This window comes from Haemorhous mexicanus, chromosome 3, assembly GCF_027477595.1.
Source record: "Haemorhous mexicanus isolate bHaeMex1 chromosome 3, bHaeMex1.pri, whole genome shotgun sequence".
NCBI lineage: Eukaryota > Metazoa > Chordata > Aves > Passeriformes > Fringillidae > Haemorhous > Haemorhous mexicanus.
In genome coordinates, this window is record NC_082343.1 from 34,953,455 (window position 1) to 34,976,611 (window position 23,157).

Genomic DNA, 23,157 nt, shown 5'->3' on the forward strand with positions numbered 1-23,157 from the left:
ATTATAGGCTGCTTGCACAATTAGTTGAGCATTTCCAGATACTTAGAACATTCTGTCTGAATGCAGTTATCTTGACAATGTCATTGTAGGTTTTATCAGTGCTTATTTTACAATTACTCTGATATGAGATGAGAACTCTTGAATACTGATGATTGTGATAAAACTTTGCCAGACAGAATTTATTAGAGACAAGAGTTTATCAAAGATGCCTGCAACATGCTTCTGCACAAACCAATGCTAACTTCCTGATAAAAGCAATACAGTGCAAATAAATGTAAGTAAAATTATCTGTGGTCTACAAAGAAAGGTAATAATTACAGCACATACTTCCTTCACCATCATCTGTAACTCCCAACACCAATCTCAACAGACACTGAGCATGTTTCCGTTCTTTTAGCAGCACCTCAGCATAGCCCGGGAGACGGAGAAATAAACCAAAGGCAGCCAAAGAATGTGCAGGTATGGGAGACATAGTCTGGACTGTTGACTTGATTGGTGGAGGCTCTGCAGCAATTGTTTCTGGTGCTTCATACACCAATTCCCCTGATTGTTCAATGGTAACCCATTCAAACTGATCACTGTCCTTCTGTTTTTCCTGTGTGGCTGACGTAACCACTGGAGTGCTCACCTTAACCAACAGAAACAACAAAGAAATTTAGCAGTCATTCAGTTAAACACCTTAAACAAAAATGCTATTATAATAAGGATCTAAAAGACATGCAATCTTAATGTAGGACACAATAAAGAAGTCACATGAAATACTCCACCATTTGCAGATATAGGGACCATGCCAAATGGCTTAAAAGGGCACACTTGTATTTTCAATGCAGTGCTACAAAGCTGTGCCTACACAAGCAAGGAAACATATTTTAGCAACCTAAAATCCTCAGTTAAAATGTGCTGCTTCAACACAGTGGCATAAGAGATATAAATTACTCTGAAGTAAATACAAAGATTAATTTATGTACTATACTGTTAAATAAGAAATGGCCCTTTATTTTTAACATTAAACACTGAAGGTAAGTATTTATTTTTAATTACATATTACAAAAAAGAAGAAAAATTAATCATAATGCCTTTAAAAACTAAGAATAACTTCAGGTATCTTAGCAGTTTTGTAGCAACTCAGGAGCCTTTTGAACTTTTTATTGATTTGACAGGCTTCATTACTATTATACTCTAACAGAACAGTCTGTTTTATGACCAGAGGACTGTGCAGTCAAGCATTATGATGGGAATCAGAGTTTAAGAGGGTAGTAGCTCTACAGTGCCCAAAGACACAATCAAACAATTTAAATGAAATTATGACACTGAGGTCCCTCTCATAATTAAATGTCACAGATGTTTCAGGCTTTCATGCTATTCAGATAAACAGATTTGATCATATTTAGTATTTCGGTATTTATCACCAGACTGATCTAAACTTGAAAAGGTTAATATGAAAAGCCTTTACAGCAATTATCCAGAATACCAAATTCCTAATTGAAAGTCAAAGCCATGTTTTACTGCATTTATTCCAATTATGTTCACATTAGGAGAATCAGAAGTACCAGTGACTTGGAGAAATATAAAAGTAAAATTAAAGAATTAAGGGTCTGGAGAAATCATCAGTCTTCACTCTAAACAGTCTCTTTGGTATTACTGTATTTAATTTTTTTTATGGTTTGCAGAATTCTTAATCAGTATTTGAATCTAAACATATATCTCAAGCTAAGAAATTGTGAAAAGACAGTAAGTTCTAGGACTATAGAAAAAGAAGGAAAAAAAGGAATGAAATTTCTCATGGTTATAAGTTACATTTCATGTCTTGCAGAATTCCATATATCAGTTTTCTTGAACACAGAGTACACATTATCTCTCTTGGAATTCATAATACAGAAACTGTTTATGTAAATACTTTTCTTCAACTTATAATTTTTGAACTGCATTGGTACTAGACCTCTAGGGCCTTTGTAGAACTATTTATAAAGGATGAATAATAATTATCCAGTCTCACTATAGGGTTCCTATGGTTGCAATAATTTTACAGTCAAGATACTGAATAACGTATCCTTAATTCATACCCTTAGTATGATACCACTAATTCATGATTAATTCAGTTTCAAAGGGAATAAATATTATTTCTTGTTAGGAGTATCAGCCAAAAACTTCAAAAATATAGTCAAACAGAATCTGAATAATTCACAAGTTTTTTTTTCCCTTTTTAGCAGTGTGTACTTAAAACAGTAGCCAAGGGAGTAATTCCACACTAACACCACTACTGCACTCTTGAAATGTCTATCAGTGCATCCAGAGGAATTCTATATATAAGTAGACAAATAATATACATTATTTCTTAATATCAATATAATTAAGATGACACTGTTATTTATAACAATAAAATTACATCATCTGCTTTGAGAACTGAATTTCACTTAACCATTAAAGTATCTATAAGGGTACACTTGCACAAACAATTAAGTGATAAGCAAATATGCCTTTATAGTACATCTGTAACTATTTTACTGCACCCTCCAAGGTATTCTGTTACCTTCAAGGTAACAGAAGCAGCTTGCCTTGGTCCCACAAGGCCACAGCTACTCAGTCTGCAACATGGACAGGGAGCACAGGTACAGCTGGAGAGGGCTGTGGAGTTATCCATTTGCCTATTTTAAAGTAACTTCCCCAAATAACTGAGAAGTTAAACTAAACTATAGGGAAAGACAAGGAAAATACTGTCCTCAGACAATGAAAATACTGTCCTCAAACAAACAAAATACTCTCAGCATGTTTTCCAACACTTATTTTTTTCTACTCACTTGCTGAATTACATCAGGATAAAGCATAGGGAGTCTCTCTGCAATAAGAGCCAATCCACCCATGCCAGCAAAAACTTGCAGTGGAGACTGAATGGGACAGGTTTCAAGAAGTGATTCGTCTAGAACTGCATCCATACACTCATCCCCAGGACTGATGGCTTCATCTTCAGGGCAAGGTCCCAGTAAATCTGCATGCTCTACAAAAACAAACATAAAAGAAATTAATACATATCATCAACACTGTGTTTATTTCTTTGTCCTCATTTAAAAGTAGTTTTCAAAAGTACTGGTTCCTTCTCAAGCAAAGACTGAGCCAAGAACCTGAAATGAATACAATAACAGAAGAAAATAAAAGTGCTAGTGGTACCTTCTCGTGTTTCTGTGGTTGAGATGACTCCTGAGGTATTAGAAAGTCTTTTTTCCCAGCTCCGCGACCGAAGAAGAAGTCGAGATTCGTCGGTTCTGCTTTTCAAGGTTGTTTATTTTCCCTTATCTATTACATTCTTTCTCTGACCTGCTGAGATCTGTCTGGCAGGTCGGGTTGTGGCACACTGACCTCCCTTGGGGCGGTGCTAACTTTTTATACTAAGAACTACATGTACTTTATTTACAATAATTTTCCAATACCTATCACGTATGTTAGACAGTCTGTCTCTATTCTAAACCAATCAAAAAGTGTCACCATCACAGCAGAAGATGGAGGACAAGAAGAAGGAGAAGAAGGACAGGACATGCCCAGATTCCTCCATCTTGCTTCTTGAACCACCCCCCATTCTAAATCCCCGAAATTCTACTTTTTCACCCTGTGACAAATTAACTATCATTCTACTCAAACTCTTGTGGCTTTTAAACTTCACACAAAGTTGGTAATTTTTCCATGGGCTAAAATCAAAGGCACACATGTTTTTGACTCAGTGCCAAGGTCTCTGAGCCCCTTGCCAGAGTCTCTATTCACCGAGCAGATGAAGGCATGTCCTGGGTCCCGACTGCACCTTTTGCCAATGACAGCAGATCTGTGTCAAACTCAGCATTATTTATACACAGCTACATGTTAATTACTACCATCTCATGTTTTATTAGAATTTGACCTATGTCTTCAAGGCTTTGCTAATTTTGGAGTTATGACACTTTTTAACACTCTTTAGTCTAGAAGTTAAATGTAGGTTTGTTATTCTCCAATAAAGAGTTTATACCTGAAGAAAGGAAAGATCATCTTAACCTTAAACCTTAAGCTGCTTTGCTTTCACATCTCCTCTCTGTGAGGTGTCAAAATGACCCTCTGCAAAAGCCATAAGATTTAATTCTATTCTTCCTCATGAAAAAAGATCATGATCTGGATTTCTAACTTTCTACTAACATCACTCCTCCCAGTTTATGACTAAGCACTCTAATATCTTGTACAACAAAAAAAATGAACATTCTATGCACTTACACACACAAGTACATGCAGAATATACAAAACCCTACCACAATTCCTTATTGCCAAACATCAGCCCTCTTTGCTAATTGCCACAGGCAAACTTCAGTGAATATTCTGTATATTTAATTTAAAAATCTGTTTTGCAGATTACATTTTAAAGCAATGTAATGCAGGGGTCCTCCAAGTCTTCGCAGTACAGCCACATCAAAAAGCAGGAGAGATCAAATGGTCTTAGTATCTCTTCACTGTGAACAGTCTGACACTCATCATAATCCTCTGTTATACTCCAAATATATAGCACACATGTTATTATTTATTATATACTTGTAAAAACACAGAAGCACATTAAGGAATAACTTGTGCAGCTACCAATATAAATTTCTTATGAAAAAACTTTTAAACAGACACCGTATCTTTTATCAGATACTTCATCTTTTAAAACTGCTTCTTCCTAATTTGAAAGGGAATAGGAAACAGCAGGTCTTTCCCCATCCTAATTCTCAACTTTAAAACATGCAAGAAGCACCGTGTTACAAGGACATAACTGATACGCTGTGGGAGGATCACACTGCTTTGGAATAATATGATCAAAGTGTAAGATTTAATAAGCTTAAATCAGGGACATGTAGGAATATGTACATCAATTCATTCTACTTCAAACACAAAGACTATGAAAAGTCTGTCTGAAGAAGTCTTTCATAGACAGACTAAGAAAAGGTCGCAGATACCTTCAAAGCAGGATAATCCCTGTAAGAAAATGTCCAATCATAACACTTTCAACTTTCAGTACATACAGCTTTGATGCCTACTGTTCTAAAGGACACAGGCAGAAAACTCTGTGGAAATGCTCCTTTTCCCCACAGACAGTGGGGTGAGGGTGTCACAAACTTGCTGGTATCAGCAAGGAACTGCCTTCCATCAGACATGTGAAGGATTCCGCCTCACTAGGCTGAACATGATTTGCAATTCAACTGCTTGCAGTGGCATGAATGGATCAGACTACAGGAAATGTTAGATACCCTTCATAATGATGGTTTTAAAAGAAAGATTTTGACCAAAAACCTCACCCCTCTGTTTTGCAGTGTAAAAAGCTGTAAGCCTTCCCAAAGGAAGAAAACAAGAAAATAGAAACAGAGAGATACTGATAAAGCACAGAAAACTGCTTCTCTGCAAAAGACACTTGAAAAGTAAGCTCTCAGTGAGTAAAGCTATAGGCAGATCCTTTCACTGAGTGTAAACACAGTATCATCTTCAATATTCACTCAAGGAATTACACTTAAGTATGCTTCTCAAGTCCTTGCTTTAGTTAATTTTCTTATAATCCAATTGAAACCATTTCACCTCCATGAGTATTTTCCAAATTTTCAGTGAAGTCATGCACTTCACTGTGGAAAACTGCTCATCTCAAAAAAGGCATTGAAGCACACAGGAAAAAAATGTTAATAAATTACTCTCTTCCTCAAGTAGTAGTAAATGTAGCACTAGAGACACCATGTGAACCTATACAATCTATCCAGCACGTCAAAAATCTATCCTGGTGTCAGAAAGCCTGTGGTCTACTTTAAGTACCAAGTAAAGGAGCACTGATATGTAAGAATGATTGCTCTAGATATTAGACACTAGTCAAGAAGTAGCTCTGACCTTCATTACTGCTGAGTGGTGATTGTGAATGTAACTGATATTTTGCTGTATATCACCACAGATCAATGGATTTGGAATGACAAGCTCAAATTTTCAAAGTGTTTATCTCAATAAGGAAGAAAAAAGTGCCCAATTACTTAATAAAAGTTCAGAGGACCTTTATGTCTTCACACAACTTTACTACTAAATTGAACCTTCTGTAATGATTTGAGTTTTATTCAAATAGTAAAATATTTACTGTATGTTTAGAATTTAAATAAAGAACATAAGTAAACCAAAGTATTATTTAAAAAAGACGTGTCTCTTAATAGTGTGAGAGATATTGTATATCCAGACACTGCACAGAGTCATGAAATGCTTATTTCAGACAAGATATCAAGAAAATTATAATTGTTTTTCAACCTTTCTGTTTCTTATCTTTTCTAGAAACAGACTATCAAGTGAACAGCTTTTAAAAGAAGCCCCTGCCTGAAAAGAACTGAATTATTAATTTTGGAATTCCATGCTGTCTCAGTAGGCTGATGATCAGCAGATCACAATTAGCTTGATTTCAAAGTCCCATTTCTCTAAGTCTTGCCTAAGAGAATGATGTAAAAATATTTCAGAACAGACTCCTGGGATAGATCTCCTCCTTTCCCCTTCCCCAGCAAGTCTATAGATAGCAAGCAACTGGCAGAAGTATTATCAAGAAATTCATCATATTTGAAAATGTTAAATGTTTTTAAAAGTTGGAGTTATAAGACCTGCTTAAATGTCTTGAGAGAAATCCCCATTTTCAAAGCAGCATTTGGTACCTAAGATACCTCAATAAAAAAATTCACAGGCCTCTCTAACTCATATGGTTTCAAACAGCTCCTGTATTACTAAATCTGCCCTGGTTACCAACACAAACAGTTACACTTACTTACTAGTGAGAACTGTTATAGTGTCAAGAAATAAAATGTACTGTATCTATACAATCACAATGGTATCACATACAATATTACAATGAAAATAGAAAAGCAAAACCAGAGCAACCACATTGGAGCATCTTATAGATACAATTTAGGCAGGGAATGAATTAGCACTTTATCACAAAGTTTAGCTCTTATCTGGAAAAGAATAGCTCAGGAAAATCATCCAAGAAAATACAAAAAGCTGCTGTTTCTCATCAAGAAAATCAAAACAACTTTTGTCCAAAATAATAACATTTTTAAAAGGAGTACACCAAAAAAGTAAGAATACTCACCTTTTTCTGTGTGAAGACGTTTAAATGAGTCTGTTTTTGATAAGCTTGGATCTGAGATGACTTTGGAACCAAGTTTAACTGTCAAATCTATGGATCGGTATCCTTGAGGGAGCTTGCGGTCATACAGCAGAGTCAGAAGCTGGGCAAGTGTCATTTCAGCTGGTAATGGCTGACCTAGACAACAAAGGCATCAAGTCAGAGAGGAAAATTCTGACAGGGTTACTTTAACATACATATCCAGGTGCTGTTCATTACTTGCACCACAGAAGCCAAGTAGACAAAATATCATTTGGCTCCAAACTAAGGCCTTTATTTTACCATTTGTTCTCTTGGGAAAAGGGGCCCCATCAGTTTGGAACCAATCATCAAAAAGATCTATGCCAGCATTCCCTAAGACAGCTCTGTGCTGAGAGGACAAGCACTTGGCACATTTAATGGCTAAAGCTGTAATTTGATGTGCATTTTAAGTGGGTACTGGCTGTCCCCTGCTATTAAACACCACCTATGCAGCATCCCTGAATTGTGGGAGCATGGAGGTGTCTGTGACAGGAAGGTAAAACAGGTGGTATTGAAAAAAGTGGAAAACAAAGGAACTGGCAATACTTTTTCAGGCCTACTAATCTAGCCTAGCTCATGACTCCTGTGTCAGGACAGCAGAAGATAAAAAAAAAAAGGGCACTGCCAGGACCACTTTTCTCCACAGCAATATAGACTTGAAATGCACATACAATACAGTCCAAATTGATTATCCTAATTCAGATTGAGGTTACTTTGTTGATTACAAATATGTTCTTCCCCAAAATTACAAGCTAATCTGAAGGCAGAAAAATTTTGTCTGAAAACAAGTAGATTTACCCATTAAATATTTTAGAGTTGAATCATGTAATAATAGCATGTCCATTTCATCTTGATTGTACTTAATCAAGTAAAACAACATCGAAGAGATCCTTAGCAACAATCTGCTTCTTCAATTGAAGATTATGTCTTAAGAAAAACAAAAATTAAAAATGCCTTGCCATTGTACAACATAGTAACTGCCTGCTGTGCAAGACATGGCCAGATGACAACTACAGAACAGCTTACATGACCATAACGAGACAGTCAACCTTTACCAGCTACAAACTGAAAACAGGCACGAGGTTTTGATCCCATCTCCAAAACAGCAGTATCATAGATTCTTGTCTCTTCCAACATGAGTTGGAAGAGACAAGAATCAAAGCCCAACTCTTGGCCCTACACAGGACAGCCCCAAGAGTCACACCATGTGCCTGAAAGCATTTTCCAAGTGCTTCTTGAGCTGCCAGGCTGGTGCTGTGACCACTTCCCTGAGGAGACTAATCCAGTGCCCAACCACCCTCTGGGGGAAGATCCTTTTTCTAAGATCCAACCTAAACCTCCCCTGACACAGCTTCAGGCCATTCCCTTGGGTTCTGTCGCTGGTTACCAGTCACTGGAAAAGAGATCAGTGCCTGTCCCTCCTCCTTCCCTCATGAGGAAGTTGACTGCAACGAGGTCTCCCCTCAGTCTCCTCTTCTCCAGGCCGAACAAGTGACCTCAGGCATCCCTCATATGGCTTCCCCTTAAGGCCTTTCAGTCTCTTCACTGCCCTCTTCTGAACTATCTTTAATAGCTTTAAGTCCTTCTTATATTGTGCCACCCTAAACTGCCCTCAGTTCCTGAGGTGAGGCCAGCCCAGAGCAGAGCAGAGCGGGACAATCCCCTCTCTTGCCTGGCTGGCAATGCTGCGCCTGATCTGCCCACCCTTCAGAAGAGCCTGTAACCATCCCTCATGGCACACCATCACTGCACTCATCCCACCAGGTTTTGCTCATTGTCCTGGGTTGACTATATGATGCTTGTATCCCCAGTCATCTGTTCTGTTTATGCTGGAGAACAGGTTTTGCACCTTTAAGACTTGCTCTGAGAGTGAAGGGGGAGAGAAGAACACGCAGTTTGTTATCAGACACTGCACTCACTCCTCCACATTCCTGCTCCTGGACTGTGCTGTCTGCAGCACGGACAGACAGCAGGCCAGAGCTCTCCTTTGTTTTAGTTAGTTTTAGCTAGCTGAGGCAAAGAAGTTCCCTGGACTGTGTTTTTCTTTTTCCTTTTCTTTGGACCTGTTTAAACCTGCTCTGGACTGAGCACCAGAAGAGCACTGGCAGCTCGCACCTGTGGCCCACCGGGCTGGGCCTGGGCCACGGCACTTCCAGTGCCAGAGGGACTGATAAGAGACTGAGTGAGCCAAGCTGCAAGCCGGGGAGGGGTCTTTTCTGAGTTTGTCATATCTTCTGGAGCAGCAAGAGGTTTTATTGATTAATATTGTTTAGGTTTTATTGTTTAATAAACAGTTTTTTCCACCTTTTTCCAAGGAGGTATTTCTTCCCAAACCAGTTGGGGAAAGAGCCAATTGAATCTGCTTTTCTAGAGGAACCCCTTTGGGAGTTCTCTTCCAAATTTGCCCTGAACCAGGACACCCATCAATTTTAGATATTTTAATCCAAGTTGTACGATCCTGGTAATAATTGCCAGAGGATAGCCTCAAAGCTGGTAATTGGATAGTAAGTTTCAAATTTAGGGGTTTTTGGGTGAAAATAACTTTCATCAGAAGTTAACCACTTAATTCCATTAGTTGGATCCAGACAAGAAGCTGTTCTGCACAATAATGAAGTGTTTCACTCATGTTTCTGTCTTTTATTCCTGATCTAAGTCACTACAATATCTTCCTGAACAAGAGAGATTGCCAATCTTGCTATACCGTATCTGACATACATGGAACATGACCAACTGCTTAGGATATGCTGCATTTTTAAAACACAAATCTTATGGAATTCAAGAATATTCCTGAACTGGAAAATCAACCCTTCAGAGAGCAATGCAAGATGGTTGCCCACTCAGAATCTGAAGCAATAGGACATTGGTACCAGTTCAGTTCTGCCTTGTATGTGGAAGAAAACCTATGTCACCTTCCAAACCCACTCTGCTTTCATTTGTGAGTGTTGTGAGAGTTTTTTTAGGAATAAGGTACTAAACTTCATGGGAGATCACCATAATTGCCACTTTTTTTGAGATGCTATGATGCTACAATGGTGCAGTTGCTGATGTTATAATGATTTCCAGTCGAGAGCTCTTTACCAGCTCCACCCTTCCAAGATACTAATGCCCATTACCATTGTAAGAACTTCCTGATCATGTATCAGCCACTGAAAGACCACAATTTTGATACGTAAAATGTGTTATTAAAGTTACCTGGTAGTAGTTTATGGTACAGATGGAAGACTGGAACACTAATGGTCTTGCTGGAAGATTCTCCTCCTGAGGAAGAAGTACCAACTTTATCTGCCATCACTCTTCCTCGCCTCGATGGTGGACGTGGAGGGGTGGATGAAACAGCTCTTTTTGACTGAGATTTCAAACCTAGTAGAGAAGTAAAAAATTTCAAGTTGTTCTAGTATTTAATACCTTCAGTTTGCCAAGATACAACATATTCAAAACCTTAAATGATAGAAAAATGTAAGAACTTTACTTCACTGGCTAATTAAATACCAGAATAATATTTTTGTATAAAACATATTTGGATATAATCCCAATATTTTTAGTGAAAAGGTTGTGCATTCTCCAAAGCCCCAAACATAAACAAAACCATAACTAAATGATATAATGCACAAAAAAAGCTATTCTGATTCTGCTCTCATTGAAGAGTGTCTCACAACGGGCCCTAGAGCAAAATGTTTTTATGCTGTCTTTTCACCTGAAAGCAAGAAAGGCAAATTTTTCCAAACTGAGAGACATTTCAGCACAGATTATAGCTAATAACCCCTTGTCTGGCTTACAAAGGTGACTTTAGCTGCAGTACTGACAGTACCACATGTGATGAAAGGTGTCCTTATATGTGCTTTCCAAGTTCCCTGGCCCCAAAACATTTGAAGTAAGCACTACATGAAAATTAGGAGGCAGAATAGCTACAAAAAAGCTTACTGTTATTACACAGCAAGACTACCTCATCTTAGGACAGCTTAAAGTGACTTAAGGTACAGCAAAATTATACTGCAATCATGTACCCTTCTGTGCAGGTGACAGAGGTAAAAAGCCAGCAGGTCAACAGACAAAGACAGACAATTACTAACTTATCATTGTCCAAGAGCTGCCACAAAACTAACAAGATCCACACTTCAAATGCTGTAACACACTCTCGTTTCAGCTGTTCATTAGAAGCAGCTCTAATGTGCAACACATGGTCCAATAATCTCGGTACACTAAACTAGCTTGCCTCAGGAAGATCAGGCTGCAAATACCATCTTCTCCCTCTATTAATTTTACTCATAGGTAAAAACTTAAATGCTTTTAACTTCTTGAGATTCTGAGGACGCTATAAAACCCTCAGAATATATGAAAAATTATTACAAAAGAAGAAAATATGTGACAAACAGGCAGCAAAAACAAATCCAAATTAAATAAGTTTAAATGTAAACTCTTACTAAATTGGAGAAAATTGGAAACACCCGAAAAAAACTGAACTCTGCTTCTTTTTAATAGAGAATGAGTGAGATCACACAGTAGGATGAACAATGCAACTGAAATGACAAGGCTGACTGTGCTATGCCCTATCTTCAAGCTTGGCTTCGTATTTTTGTTTCTTTCTAGATTTTTTGTGTTTTAACCCTTTCCTTGGACCTACTACTATTTCAGATACTACTAAAACAAGTTTAACTTAAGAGGCACCTACTGTAACTATTCTGTCAGACAAAGATGCTGTAATTAACATAGTTACGTTGTTTTAAATGTACACCAAGCTCAGTGAAACTGCTGCCCTGTTCAACCTTTGTGTTAAGTTATATCTACATCTAAAAACCTGAAATAAAAAGCTTAAGAAATATTGGTGCCAGAAGTCAAAGGAAATCAGCATCTCTGCTTTATGCTTCATGAAGTGTGAATGAACTCGAGGTACCTGAATAATGGCAGAAAGCTAGATAGGAAGGGAGCAGTTTGAAGTTCATTAATCAACTTCAAACCAAAAGACTAATGACTTCTACAGCCATCATCTGAACTGTAACATTTGTGTACCAATGCAAAATTACTATGTTCAATCGATATGCTCCAACAAAAGGTTTGCATTTTTGTAAGGAAAAGGGCTTACATGAAAGACTTCTGAAGATTCGATTCAACAGTATTTATACACTGAATGCATTGAAAGAAACTCCAGTATTAGATGTTTCCAAGTGCAATAACATGGGTTTATGCCAAAATCTCCATTTGACAGTTTTTAGCAGAGTACCATTAACTGTTCTGCAAAATATGTGCATACCTTTTATTTCCAAGGCACATTTTCAGAAGAGAGGTGACTAAACCCTGTTGTACCAGCTACTGCAAAAAGTAGAAGCAATAATAGCCTCCAAGATGCAGGGATGTCTTTAAAAAAATGCTGTAAAATACCCTAGTAACAGAATCCATGAAGATATCACTGACACATATATTTAGGTGTACATAGATTTGACAAATTTGTCAAAGTATAACCTACTAGAGGCAGCTGTTTCACCAGGAATCAATCTTTGTTGCCTAACAGTCAGTTACATTACAATTGTAGTACTAGGTGCTACAATCTTTCTAACCATCACAAGTAATAAAGTTAATTATTGGTAGGTATTTTCTTCCCCCAACACCCTTTTAATATCAGAAAGATCCATTTTATCAAAGACACAAGAAAAAGACATACCAGAAGCAACAACAACACTGTAATTGTCCTGAAATCCATTTTCTGCTTTAACTTTTTCTTTCTCCTCATAATTCTTCTTTTCTTTATCTTCCTTTTGTTCATTAATTAGCTTAGCTGTAATACTGGGTGTATCTATATGGGGATGGAGGGGATAAGAAAAAGAGGAAAGAAAAAAGAAAAGTATTTCAAGATACTAAGTTGACTTTATCAGTTTCTAAGCCGTTAACAAGGCTATTCTCAACTATTGCAGCATTTCAGTGTTCCAACACAGGCAGCAATAGTCTTGTCAATACCTATGAATTAAGATATTATAGTAATTCTGTCCCCTTCTTTCCCCAAAACTCTGTCCTCTGACAATTTAAATCTGTAACAGTTTAAAGCCATTACTTCCACACTTGTTTTAGTGTGGAAACACTTGAAAGTCAAGTGTTTCCACACTAAAAACCCCACTACACCACTGCAATCAACAAAAAACAAGATCAAGCAAAAAAATCCCTATCCAAACCCAAACCACCAAAAAACCCACCAAAAAAAATCTTGACAAAGCAACAACAGCAAAAAAATCAAACAAAAAAAAAAGAAATACCAAAACTTTTTTTTTAAGGACAGCTGCAGACTTATTTAAACATGCTCTTGTATTTGAGTCTGGGTATTTCTTGTTACATACTGATCCAATGTCAGAACTGGTAAATTCTCTTCCTGTGAAATTGGAAGATGCCTAAAGTACATTACACAACCAAATCTTGAGCTGTTTGTTTAAGAGAACATTAGATTACTGCAGTTTGACCATTTTTCAGTTCAAGTAGCGTAGATCACAACTATCAGTATGTTATTAAATCTAATCTAACTTATTAAATCACTGATGATTGGTGACAATGGACAATTGCATACCCTGGGTGGTACAACACTGGCACTAAAATGGCTAAGTAATTCTCTAATTGCTTCTGAGTTGTTTCCACATAGCCACAGCAGCTTTAAGGTACAACCAGACTCAAGACCTAAAAGTACCATGCAGCTACCTTTAACTGTGTGTCACCAGTGGGTGAGGTGCTGAAAGGGACGTGATTTGGCTGCTTGAAAATATATTATGATTTGTGCCTGAAGACATTAGTTATGTTTGCAATTAGCAAACAGCACTGGAGACTAAAAAGAGATACAGAGTGTAAAACTACTGCCACTGAGGACTCTACATTCACACACATACACTCTCTCTATGTATAGATCTGTGTGTATATATACAAGCACATTTGTGTATACATACATACACACATACACATGTATCTATGAGACTGTGTATGTTTTCGGCTTTGAAAAAAATTTCATCATTATTATTATTATTAGTACTACTATTATTATTATTAAATTTCTGAGTTGCTCTAGTTTTGTCACTCAAAGTCCACTTACTGCTGGGGAATTTAAAGGTCATTAATAAAATTATTGAAGAAGGTTAAGCAATGGTATTTTAACTACTCAGGCAAAATCCAGATTTGTTGTTCAGTTTTTCTGACTCCAGCAGTAACTCAAGACTAAGGTGCAGGAAACACAAAAGAACTGGTACTCATCCAGACAATCCTATCTGCTGTGTACTGCACATTTTCTTCCTATGGTGAAGGGATGCAAGCAGCAGATCTATCAGTGATTTTTGACCTCTTTCTCCCCCTCTTTTTTAAAAGCTGGGAAAAAAGTACAAAATGAATATGGGTCTTGTGCCTTACTCAGAAAGTATGAAATGGTTGAGACATTAACAGTCGTAAAGAAAAAAGAAATTAACCCAAGGGACAGATTCTCACACAGGATCTTCATGACTTCCATAGTGGTGACAGCCTTTTCTTTATTTTCTAACCCAGTCCACCCCTTCTCTCTCTCTCACCCTATATATTCAAGCCTTCCTTACTCTGTCCTAACCATGGACTTCATAGAATGCCATCCAAGAACCACAAAGCCAAGATATAACAAGGCAGTAGCAAACCCCAAAGTTATGGTGCCCTACCAAGTCAGCACTTGACCATTTTCAATTTCAGACATGACAGTTTACCACATCATCACATTCTCCTCTCCAGACCTTATTAGCACTGGCTATCAAGCTGACAACAATGCACCACTAAGGCAGCTACTCAGTACAGTTCATGTCACTGCTCAGCAACTGATGCCTACCTCATACGAAGTGACCATCCCACCCATTACAGTAATGAGATCCTTGTGCAGTTTGTGGTCAGAAAAACCTTAGTCACATTTCACACATGACTCTCTGGACAGTAAATAAATATAGAATTCTATCAGAAATAGTAAACTATTCCTTGATAAATGAGATTCAAGCATTTAGCTAGGAACAGATATCTTTCTATTAAAATCCTAAAACATACCTTGTCCTTTCCAGTGTTCTGCCAAATTATATTTTAGTACTCCTATCAGCTTGTTAGGTAACATTTATTGCCCCAACAAATCCGTAAATGTAAAAATTTTCCATAGATATAAAAAAGCAACAGTTGCTTTTAACTCCATGAAGATCTGTCTCACAAATTAAAAGTTCATCTACCCTGAGTTCCAAAGAAGTACACAATCAAGTAAACCTACATACAGGAGCATACATACCTAGTTAGATGAAAGGGCAACTAAGAGCATACCCTCCAGTGCACATCTCCCAAATGGCAAAAACATAATTGCTCTAACAATCTTTGACTTTTCTTTGGTATTATTGAGAACCATGTTTTAAGAGTAAAGAGGAAGTCCTGGATTTGTTTATTTTTTTAAAACTAGACATGTATAAAACTGATTTTTCATTTAATATGTCCAAAGAATTTTTGCTCTATTTATTACTAGAGGAGAATCAACTTAGAATCAACTTACATTTTGCTTGGTTTTACCTAGAGAGCTCTGGCACGGAGATGACATCTTCAGTATGAATTCTACTTGTTAACTAAGCTTAAAAAAATTATTAACCCTAATCTTTAACATACAGTTCTGTTTCCTGAAGTATTAAATAATCACTAAAATTAAAGATGGGATTCATTTTAAGATTAAGATGTCTACCATTTAGGTGTCAAAACCCTTATTATGGTCTGTGAAAGCCTGATCAACAGAGTTCCCCACAGAGAGGTTAATCTCTCAGTGTGTATACAAGTAGTATAACTGAAAGTACTGAAATTTAATAAACAAGTAAATAAATTAATGCCATAACATTATCCTCCCACTGTGAATAATTTTAAAAGTAATATCTAAATGTAAACTATACTTTTCATTTTTCATTTAGTAAGCAAATGCAAATATTTATAGAGAAGACAAATGTATAACCACAGAAATTAGATGGAGCCCTTACCAAGGTCCTTTTCACAGGACATACATCTCCACCTTGAGACGTACCACTAAGTTCCAGGCTATTTAACTGACAAAATTTGGGGAAATTTCATGAAAGGATGAAAGACTGTGTGTTTTAAAGACCGATATTTGCAGTATCATTTGTATGGTCAAACAAACAATGTAAGATTTTTTTTTAAACTGCATTTAAAAAAGACACAAAACAAAACCATGAACTATTGCAAACTTGCCTGACACACGATCAAGAACCTCTGCTAGAGTTGTTGAGACAGGCAAGTGAAGAGTACGGAATTTGTGTCCAGCTCCATACATTGGATGTTGAATTACATGACTAGTAGCATTAATTCTACCTTTGTACAGCTGAAAGGAAAAAACAATCAACATTAATTATGACTTTAACACTGAGAAATAAATTAAACCACTATGTTCTTATAAAGGCACATCCGTTAGATAAAGCAAAACTCTTAGTATGCTAAAAAAGAAAACTAATACATCCTTCAGCTTTAGAGGTAAACAGTAAAAATACATCAAATTAGGACATGTTTAGCTTTTTAACTCCAAATAATTTGTTTTGAAAGCCTACAATATTTTTAGGACCAGAGACCGTATGAAATCATCTTTGCTTTAAAAAACCCAATCATTTTACATAGCTGTAATATGAGAGAAAAAATCACATGCCTGAGACATGCAATTATTTAGGAAACAAAAACTTAACTTTGAAACTAAATATTGAAAAATAACAATGTACTTTGAGTAGAGAAAGATGTTTTTCTTTTGTTCTCACTTGAGGAGGAAGTTCATTCTAGACTTAATATCTACTTTTTGTTATTGCGACAGGTAACTAAGTCACTATTAGTTAAAACATGGCAAATATTTTACCATAATGTATTTTAGACAGCCCTGACGACCTGTTTATTCATTTGAACTTACAGAACCAATGCATAGTTGTGCAATGCAATTTAAAAAAAAAAAAAAAAAAAAAGTATTTCCTGACAACCAGAACTGAGCTTCTGAAAAACAGTTTTGGTATGAACTTTTAAGATAAAAATGGGGAAGGAACCAATCTTTGAAAGGTTATGTTGTTGGATATTCTAGAAGTATATCCTGAAAATCCACATTATTTTTAAGGTTTCTCTTTGCATCTTATAGGAGGAATCATCTCATTAAGAACACAATATCCCAGTGTTTTTAAGAAAAGAAAGTGAACTATGACAACTTCAAGACATTTTTTCTGCTTTTACATATCTAGTAACAGTTTTCTGTAAAAATCTGTTGTATGTTAAACAATTAACAGAAAACTGATGTTACCTTCACATTATCAATGGACCTGTTAATTATTCAGCTAGTTTAAAACATTTAAATGTTTGCGCTAGAACTGTATTTGTGCCTCCTTTTCCATTTTATACTATCCAACCCAGTTTCCCTCTCATATCTCCTGCAGTACTTCTGAGATGCAGAAAACAACACAGCAAATACTTTTTTCTGCAGTATCTTTATCTTTATCTGGGAATATCAGATCTTTTAAAGAAACTTGTGGTTTTGCCCTATTTTTTTAGTCACAGCCTTCAATGGATAGCACTTCAGACATCAATTGCAATTCTGTTCCAGTGAAGCATGTGGGACCATAAAGCATACATCTGCTTTATAAATTAATTCACATATTTGTCACTCAATTTATTCATGGCATTTTGGCTAACTGATGAAGCATGTCTGCCAATTTTGACTATAACTGATCCTTAATGATACTGCTAAGGACTGCTGAACAGATATTCTATCTATATTTACTGCTAGTGTGTAAGGGTACTATTAAAAAGCCTTCTGTAAGATAAATTTCAGTTGTGACATCCTTCAGAAACAGTATATTTCTAACAAATATTTTGTGTTATTGTAGCACAGTGCCTTGAATTTCCTTCTAAAATTCTGACTTAAAATTCAACAGCACATTCCTTTCCAAAATTCCATAATGTGTACAGCAGTAAAAAGCTGCTAACACGTCAAACAAAGTTGAATATACTCAGACTTAAGATTTACAGGCTAAATTTATTCCACGTTTACCATAAGGTATCAAAAATTCTTACTGGACAAGGTGACTGAAGAAACAAAGTCACTTTCTCATCCTCTAGCATCAGCTGCAAAAAAAGCCTCCTAATAAATCCTGAAATATTTCCAGAGGTTGGGAGGTTTCCACGCTGAGGAGAGGACTGGAACAATTCACAGAGAACCTGAGAAGGCAAAATGATATCAGATTTAAAATATTTCTACATTTAGGTCTTTAAAATATAGCTCTACACAGCCAAAGTAGTAGGCAGTGCCCGAGATCCACGTCCAGTTACCACACCAGCTCAGAAATGAGCACCACTGAAGAAAACACCAGCAGCAAATAAGGCCCTTAACATAAAAGTTTAAAATGCTGACTCCAGCATCAAAGTAATTGTAAACATATAGATTTCTCAAAAAGATAAAAAAATGAAAATAAAGTAGTTATAAAACCAGATTTTGAATCCCTAAAGCAAACCTTTCCCATGGCATAATGCACTATTACTCCCAGCCATTAACAGAGAACTGACTCAATTTTTTTACTGAAGTCTACTTTTTCCTAGAGCATCGTTATTTTTAATGCTGAAAAACCATTTTTTCATTATACTTGCATTCAGCTAGGTCTGCAAGGTTAATGAAAGATAGCTTAATCTGTTAAAGATAGCTGAAACTGAATCTGTTCTAGAAGGCCAAATGCAAAGCCATATTCTGCAATACCCTGTATTTCCTTGGACACAGGTTGCACAAGCAAACTTCCCAGGAAGTTTCCTTAGGTTACTAATAATAAAATATGTGCGAAGCTTGCTGTTCAAATTCCTTTTCACAAAAGTTTAGCCCTATCAAATTAAACAGTCTTTTGCAGTTCAGTCTGAAGTTTATTTCTCTAAACCAAGAGGAATACAAATCTATACACAGGACTGGACAGCCATGCCAAAACATTTTTTTAATGTTTCAGACTCAGATCAACAAGCTAATAATTTTAATATAAAATTTTTCCAGTCAATGACAGTTTACAAAACCCCAAGTTATTATAAAGAAAGGTAAAAAACACAGAAAGTTTTCAAACACTATTATTTTTCTCTCTCACCTGTGCCATAAGTCTCTGGTTATTAGGATGGCAAGAGATGCACTGGAGGAAAAAAGCAACTGTTGCATTTTCAATTGCTGTCCGCTGCTGAGTGGTCAATCCTGTGGTTACAGTTGAAGAAAGCGAGCTGGATCTTGCACTGGTCTGCTGTGCCGTCATATTGTGTCCTCCAGAGGTAGCACCAGAATGGCACAACAGGAATAAAAGTGCTGTCCATAACGGATTGACTTCAGAGCCACCCAACCAATCCTTCATCATGTGGCTGTTGCCAACTTCTGTCAGAAACCTGAGAACAGGAGCAACCAGGTCTGCCGTGATGGGCATTTTATTAAAGTGCTGTGGAACATGGTGCCTCCTGAGCCTGTCCTGGGTGATATCCAATGATTGTGCAGTGCAGTCAGAGCTAGAAGTATGGTTAAAGCAAAAACTAGCGAGACTTCTTACAAGCAGTGAAGGCAAACCTGAGTCCAGTAACTGCTTGATAGCTTCAGGAGACTGAGATGAGGCAGCAAGAGTAGCCAGGTGAGACTCTGTTAGTGCAAGAGGGGCTTGTGCATTTTTAGAGTCATCTGTCAAAGATGAACTAAGGTCCTGCTTTTTGCTGTCATCCGTCATAGACAGTCTGTGCTGACACTGCATTGGAGGAGGAGTGATACCCATCCATCCCATCAGTAAGGAAAAATAATTTGGGTGGATATGGCACATGGAACACAGCAAACTATCAACAGCTTTCTTCAAAACCATGTTGCAGGGAAGAGACATGGACCAGTTAAATAGTGACCTGTAGAAGACAGAAAATTGTATCAACACATAGTCTGCCAGTTATTTTTCTCTTTTTTTATCACTGGTTCATACAATCTTTTTGCACTGTATGCTTAAATTTCTTTCACCATACTGTACTTCAAATAGATATAATCCAGCTGCACACAAAAAACAGATTTTGTTATTTCAACAGTTGTCATACATCTCATCCATTTTTAACCAACTGCAACGTCTTTGTGCTGTCAATTCTCCAAGCTGCAAGCCATTAGGGTCACACACATGACCCTATGTGTGTGTACAGAGGTCATTTCCATGAAGGTCTCAGTTCCTTGTAAGACCTGAAAGTACTTTAACATGTTTCAAAATTTTTGAAAATTTCCCTTATTAGGCATTTTCTTAAAGATGCTGCAAAAAAATGAAAGCAGCAACAACCTTGTTTGTTGTTGAACAACGCACCCTTGTAATCCTTACTTGACTCAATTTAGGACACAAGTTAACAACAGAATTATTCCTCAGCTATTCTGAAGCCCCACCAACCTTTGGCATCACATCCAAGTACTATCTGCTTGAATGCTAATCCAAGCCATATGAGTGCAGAAGCTAATTTAGCTCCTGTTATCCAGATTAAATTTCAGAAGGGGTACTTGTAAAGTAAAATGATAATTTCTTCACACAGACTTGTCCAGAGTATTTGAAGTACTTAGGAAAAAAAACAAAAAACAACCAGTTCTCCAAACTGCATTCACAGTACCTTGACACCACAGGTGTTACATTATCTTAACATTTACATACAGAGGTCAATATGCACTTCATGCCATTCAATGCTAGGTTTTTAAATTAAATTTGGATGTATTATTGTATCTTGCATTCCCACTTGAAGGCAAGGATTGTTTTCCCTTCTTCTGGATGGAAATGTTATTTATTCTATGTTTAGCCTAAGGGCACTCTAGGAACTCAAGGAACTCTCTGGGTCTAACCAAAAGTTGGATTTATCACCAGTCAAAGGTTGATAAAACCCCTCCCCAACAGAAAACTCATCTCAGTGGCTAAATGATCTATAACTCTGCAAAGACAGTCACAATTTCCAAAAGTCCACATGTAATAAAGCTACACTTAACTCTTCTCCAACTATATAGTAACACAATCCAAATGCCAAAATCTTCAGGATGAGTTCATGCTCTATGAAAAATAAGGTTTTTTTCTAAATACATATTTAAAAATAACTGTGGGATTAGGGGATCCATTGGCCAAAGCAAAAATACTGAAATGGAAAATGCGGATGATGGGAAAATATTTCCAAGAACAAAGTGATTTATCACATGAAGGAGAAACTTGGAGCTATAGCTAGAATCCATTACAATATTTCAAAAGTTACAATATCAAAGAAAATGAAGAATACACATGAAAAGTTACTTTTCTTAGAAAAAATATTTGCCCATATAACTTTGACAAAAAAGGTTTTTAAATTTGCTCCAGATGGTGGCCTATATGAGGGATAGTTTTATATCTGGCAGGAGGTGGGGGAACAGGGTCATATTATAACTTGCATACTCAAACTAGGTACAAACTATCATTTCTCCCTGTGATGAAAACAACACAATTTCCTCCAAAAGACAGGAACTCAACTGTGAAACCCACTTTTATATATAGATTTTATATAAAGCTAATTGGGCTGTCCATTTTGGAAAGTCCATTTTTATTAGAAAGTACAATTTTATTGGAAAGTACATATTTATTAAAATGTATCCTGAAAAAGTATTTCTGTTAAAGTGTGGAGGGCTGGTTACGTGACAAAGGCCACGTAGACACGCTCTGGGATAGCCGAGAATTGGAAAAGTACTGGACCCAGCTAATCTGAGTCCCTGCACCTGCAAGGCCGCTGTGGCCTTGAGCATAGCTGTAGTATGATAACAAGATGCTGTAGTTGAGAGAGAGAGAGAGAGAGAGAGAGATGAGAAAAAGGAGACGTAAGCCCTAAGGAATGAGGAAGTAAGAGGGGAACTGATATCTATAGTATAACCAATAGATTGCTTAGCTTACAGAATATGCATGAGCTTATTACTTGTTGTGCATAAATGTCTGATGCTCTAATCAATAAACGAAGCTTGCTGATCATTCATATTGAGCATCCGAGCCTCCCTCACCATGACATTAAAGTGTATTGCTAAAAAGACTAACTGACCTGCAATTTAAAATCCTTGAACAGATTCCCAAGATGAACAAGCTGATTTTGAATTAAAAGTTATCTACATCACAGTATCACTGAAGTGTCTTTGGAAATTGTTTTGCTTGGAGTCACGTTGCACATATGTTAGAGTTCCACATGCTTGTACCTGTAACCATAACTTATACTCTTGATAGTGCTTTAATGTTTGATTGTGCTTAAAGGAGACTGGTTGTGGAAAAATATGAAGGTTTCCTAAGAGCAACAACAAAACCATGTGCAAAGATCCCTTCATTAACTGCAACCGCATTCAACAGTACAAATCAAAGATGCCTGACTAATGCTAGATACCATAATTTAACAGCCATTTTTCTATAAAACACGTGAAAAAATGTTATGTGGCTTTTTTGTTTTGTTTAAATGGAAGAAATAGTTAAGCACCATAAATTGCAAATATTATATCCTATATTTTCATTTTTGGAGTCACTAAGAGTATACATCTGGTGTTCAGGGTGAACTTCTCTTCAGAAGGCATCAAAATGAAGAAAGTTCATAGTTTAAGATTCAGTCCAGATTTTGTGCCTTCATTTCTTTCAGGTCAGGCTAGCCAGAACAGAAGTGAAAACTCCAAGAAAACATCTCCACCTTCCCACCTCTCAGAGACAAATTAAAAAAATGCTTCTGTAACAGCATCCTAATGAAGACAACTTATATCTACTGTGAACATTACTGCAAACAATTTCAACAAGAACAGTCCATTAAAAGACCTCATGAACAAAGCCATGAACCAGCTTACCTTTCACATATATGTAAGTATACACATGGATTTCCTGTTTCATTTCAAATTTTTGGGTCTTTAAACACAATTATACCTGGAATATGTGAAGTGCAGCTTTGAGTTTAGAACTACAAAAATATCTGTTTGGATATCTTTAGGTATCCACTCTATCAATTAGCTTCAGGCATACCACTTTCCACCACTATTTAACAAT

At 36.7% G+C, this 23,157-nt stretch overlaps 1 protein-coding gene across 6 annotated transcripts in view; it reads right to left on the reverse strand.

The window, feature by feature from the left end:
- BIRC6 (baculoviral IAP repeat containing 6) overlaps window positions 1-23,157 on the reverse strand; it is a 176,468-nt gene that overhangs the window by 57,743 nt on the left and 95,568 nt on the right. For all 6 annotated transcript variants that reach the window (XM_059841328.1, XM_059841327.1, XM_059841323.1 and 3 more), the window contains 8 exons: window positions 19,240-20,020; window positions 18,194-18,337; window positions 16,346-16,475; window positions 12,801-12,932; window positions 10,337-10,504; window positions 7,088-7,261; window positions 2,799-2,995; window positions 328-628 (listed from right to left, as the gene is read on the reverse strand). In XM_059841328.1, coding sequence (XP_059697311.1) covers window positions 328-628; window positions 2,799-2,995; window positions 7,088-7,261; window positions 10,337-10,504; window positions 12,801-12,932; window positions 16,346-16,475; window positions 18,194-18,337; window positions 19,240-20,020 — 2,027 coding nt within the window. The remainder of the gene's footprint in view (window positions 1-327; window positions 629-2,798; window positions 2,996-7,087; window positions 7,262-10,336; window positions 10,505-12,800; window positions 12,933-16,345; window positions 16,476-18,193; window positions 18,338-19,239; window positions 20,021-23,157) is intronic.